The sequence below is a fragment of the Lithobates pipiens genome, unplaced genomic scaffold (assembly GCF_037356315.1).
Source record: "Lithobates pipiens isolate NorthernLeopardFrog02 unplaced genomic scaffold, aLitPip1_a1.2 Scaffold_19, whole genome shotgun sequence".
Lineage (NCBI taxonomy): Eukaryota > Metazoa > Chordata > Amphibia > Anura > Ranidae > Lithobates > Lithobates pipiens.
The window spans coordinates 31,646,673-31,651,012 of NW_027507764.1; the positions used below are offsets into that span (position 1 = coordinate 31,646,673).

A 4,340-nucleotide genomic window follows, 5' to 3' on the forward strand; every position below is an offset into this window, starting at 1 on the left:
ATTAATTAGAAAGTGATGTAACACTTCATGGCTTACTTCCTGGCCATGTAAGTGAATAAGCCAAGTGATGTCGGTAGTTGGTAAGGAAATAAACTGGTGCAAGCACCCGCTACTTCCTTAGTAACCATTGACATTGAAAAGTTGTCACATTTTCCCACGCCAAAGGCCCTAAGCATTCAGTGTTCAAACATCTAAACAGCCAATGCTCGGTCTGAACTTCGGACCGAACACTGAGCTCATTCTTATTTATCATCAAACATTGGTGTCTCTGCCATGTTGTCCTTCTGTGGTTCTGGAGTCATCATAGTCTGAGATCCAGAAGTCTCTGTGGACAAGTGGCAAGACATGTTGCTGAGAGTTAATGTGATGGAAACGCTACTGTTTGAGGTGTTGAGGTTGGAAGCCTCACACAAGGGTTCATCAGGATGTACAGATAAACTGCTTTCTATGGAATTCTCATCTTCATTGAGTGTGGCTGAATCTGGGGTCTCTTCTTTCCAGCGTTCACTTGTGTATTTTAGGACTTCCATACTTTGACTTCTTTTAGTAGAGTCAATGGCCAACAAATCAATGAACATCCTTCGTATCCCAGAGGGAACCTTTCTCCACGCTTCAGAAAGACTATCCATCTGGAAATTGTTTTGCCAGTCCACAAAACTTTTATATTCTTCATCGTCAGTCATGGCCACCTGCCACGGAGACTCTCCTGTAAGTAGGCAGTAGATGAGTACTCCAAACGCCCACACATCAAGGCTTCCATCTATAGCTAACCCATCGGACATGGTCATTGCACACATTTCAGGGGCCATGAAGGGAATGCTGCCAACTTTAGTTCTGATCACCGTCCCTTTGACCCCAGCAAAGCCAAAGTCTGTGAGCTTGATGCAGTGGCACTCCCGGTCAAACACTAAAATATTTTCTGGCTTCATATCCATATGTACCAGTCTTTTCTCTGCTATGAATTCGAGAGCACTGGAGATCTGGACAGCACATCTCTTTACTGAGTCTTCTGGAATTCCCACCTAAAAAAAAAAAAAAAATCAAAATACAATAGATGTAGAGTAGACTATAAGAAAAAAATGCAGAATACTTATCCAGAAACAGTTAAAGTATACCGTATGTAATGTATAGGTTATAATATACAATATATATATATATCTATATATATCTATATATATCTATATATATATATATAAAATTTTATTTTTATGGCTAGGTTCTTAAACTAGGGATCACAGGAAGTGAATGTAAACCTCCCCGCAAAAAAAAAAAAAACTGATAACAGAGTTTCATCTCCACTCTACGATATCCAAAACTAAGAACAACAACCTTTGCAATACTTGTATCTTAATGTACTTACATTTGGTATAATCAGGGAGAACAGGTCCCCAACGGGGGCCAGTTCTTGGGCGAACACAAAGTAGTCGGTGGTGGTGAAGGCGGTGCCATAACATCCGATGATGTTGGGATGAGATGAAAGTAAGAATGAAATACTGAACTCCCGGAGAAAAGACTGCTGACTGGTTCTGTTTTTATCCACGACCTTCAACGCCATTCTGTGGTCTTTGAAAAGAAAAAAATAAATTTACCTTAGATCAAGAACTGGAAGTTTTTTAAATTTAAATCAGCACAAAATCCTCTCCTGTAGTAAAATTTCTTACTCTTTCTTACTATTTCACTGCACACTTCTCACAAGCCTGAGAAAAGCCCCTGGTGCTTGTGCCCCTGGATTGGCAGTCCAAGGGTGTCAAAACACAGTAAGTTACCCCACAGTGGGTTTTTCTTTGTATGGCACCTTGGTCTCAGTATCCTTGAACATTTTTGTTCAAACCTTCATCATAGGCAGTGCAAGTGCCGGTAAGTTACCCCACAGTGAGTTTTTCTAAGTATGACATCTTGGTCTTCGTATCCTTGAACATTTTTTTTTTTTTTCAAACCTGCTTCGTAGGCAGTGCCTTTTGGCTGTGACCAGAGACATTTTTCATACTGGCCAGAAGGATAACCATTGACTTCCACTTTGACACCCACAAAGCACTTAGTCATTTTGCACTTTTTTTAAGCAGCACATATGAATTATACTCAGTTCTGATTAATAGGGTTGTAGGCCCTCGGACTTACCCTGGAGTCTCGGGGGAGTGCATATGGCCTTATGGTTAGGGTTCTCCCCCTCCCAGGGGGTCTCTCTTCAGGGACCCTCACCTAGTACTTGGATGATTTGGCTTCTGCAGGTCCCATGAAGAATAGGGTCTGTCTGATTTTGGTGCATGAACTCAGTACACGTCAGGAGTCTTGCACCCCGGGGGATCAAGGCCATGGTTCTTTCTCTTTGGAGGACTGTGTGTACACTTTTTTTGTGTCCTTCATTTTTATTGCACTTGGTGTTGAATATACGCAGTGCACAGTGTAGCTAAAAAAATAAATAAAAAATAATAACTTCCTCCGTGATTGTTCCTGGCCAGATTCTTTCACTTATTGGATTTCTATTCTTTAACCACTTTAGCCCTGGTTTGGCTGCTGAATGACCAGGCCATTTTTTTGCGATTCGGCACTGCATCGCTTTAACTGACAATTGCGCGGTCGTGCCACACTGCACCCAAACAAAATTGATGTCCTTTTTTTCCCACAAATAGAGCTTTCTTTTGGTGGTATTTGATCGCATCTGCAGTTTCTATTTTTTGCGCTATAAACAAAAAGATATAGCGACAATTTTGAAAAAAAAGCAATATTTTTTTACTTTTTGCTATAATAAATATCCCCCAAAAATATCTAAAACATTTTTTTTATTTTTTCCCCAGTTTAGGCTGATACATATTCTTCTACATATTTTTGGTAAAAAAATGGCAATAAGTGTATAATGAAGAATCCCAAAAAAAAAAATTCTACCTCAGTTTAGGCCAATATGTATTATTCTGCACATTAATACATATTGGCCCAAAACATAAATCACAATAAGCGTATATTAATTGGTTTGCGCCAAAGTTATAGCGTCTACAAAATAAGGGATCCTTTTATGGAATTTTTATTATTAATTTTTTTACTAGTAAATATCTGCAACATTATGGCGGACACAACGGACACATTTTTGGGACCACTGGCATTTATACAGCGATCAGTGCTATAAAAATGCCCTGATTACTGTGTAAATGTCACTGACAGGGAAGGGGTTAACACACTTCCATGTTCTGCCTATCGTTCCCACGATCACTCGTGGCCAGCGGTCATAGTGACCGTGGGCCACGAGCATTGGCACCCCCCGCAGTGCAGGGGGCGTGTGTGCGCGCCTGCTATCCCGATCCCACGAGCTGACATATAGCTACAACGGTTCGCAGGGTCGTGCCGATCTGCCGCAGAAAAAATTACGGCGGCTGGTCAGCAAGCGGTTAATAATGAAGGCTCAGCATCACATGTGGTCATAACCTAGGGTGGTCTGCAGGCAAATACAGCCTATCTAGGAATGCCCATTCCTCCGGACAGATTTGTACCCATCAAGGCATTTTGACATCTGTGATACCTCTCCCAAGAGCCAGTCAACTAACATAAAATTTTTTACTAATGCATTTAATTCTTTACAAAAAATGCCATTGATATACTACTGTATGTTATCCGGAGCAGTGCTCACCCATCTTGTTATAATCAACACCCCCTTTCTCATTAGCCCGCAAAATGGGCATTTTCGATTTGAACTACATGGAAATAAATAGGAGGAGACAAATCTGTCAGTCGGCATCTGAACTTCTTTGAAGTTTGACGAACCCACGCCTAACCTAACCCAGTGCTGTTCGGCTCATTAATTGTAGTTCGATGAATTCACTCACCTGTTTTCCTGTCCTTTGCCAAGATTACTTTTCCATAACCACCTTTTCCAAGCTCTTTAACAATGAAAAAGTACTCCTCTAAGTCGATTTGATGTAGACTATGTGAGGAGAAGGAGACCAGTCTATCCAGAAGACCCTCTACATCATGGTCAATGGAGGCCATAGTGCTCTGGAGAGCAAAAAATAAAACTTGTTAGAGTAAGAAGCAGAAAAAAAACAATTCTTTAGTTTCTTTTTAAAGAAATGTATCAAATTGTAAAATTGTTACTTGCAGTTATATATCTATACATATTAAATACTGAACACACCATCACATCATTATTTACATGACTTTGTGGGTAGCCCTCATTAACCTGATCAAATTAAACTAGTCCTCTGTGGATTGGATAATATTATATATATATATATATATATATATATATATATACATATATATATATATATATATATATATATATATATATATATATATATATACACATACACACACACACACAATCCAATATCCATTGGGAACGATACATA

At 39.6% G+C, this 4,340-nt stretch overlaps 1 protein-coding gene across 1 annotated transcript; it reads right to left on the minus strand.

Annotated features, from left to right (window-relative positions):
- Window positions 1-242: 242 nt before the first annotated feature.
- LOC143998002 (serine/threonine-protein kinase SBK1-like) lies at window positions 243-3,978 on the minus strand. The gene is made up of 3 exons (XM_077493799.1): window positions 3,816-3,978; window positions 1,361-1,563; window positions 243-1,022 (listed from the first exon to the last, which is right to left on the minus strand). Exons 1-3 carry the CDS (start codon window positions 3,976-3,978, stop codon window positions 243-245), a joined length of 1,146 nt encoding a protein of 381 aa, XP_077349925.1.
- Between the last annotated feature and the right edge of the window lie 362 nt (window positions 3,979-4,340).

Excerpts from the sequence above, each read along its gene's own strand:
- LOC143998002 (XM_077493799.1), bottom strand. The coding sequence starts at position 3,978 with ATGGCCTCCATTGACCATGATGTAGAGGGTCTTCTGGATAGACTGGTC. Across the intron at positions 1,564-3,815 it reads GGCAAAGGACAGGAAAACAG|ACCACAGAATGGCGTTGAAG; the intron begins GTGAGTGAATTC and ends TTCTTTTCAAAG. Across the intron at positions 1,023-1,360 it reads TCTCCCTGATTATACCAAAT|GTGGGAATTCCAGAAGACTC; the intron begins GTAAGTACATTA and ends TTTTTTTTTTAG.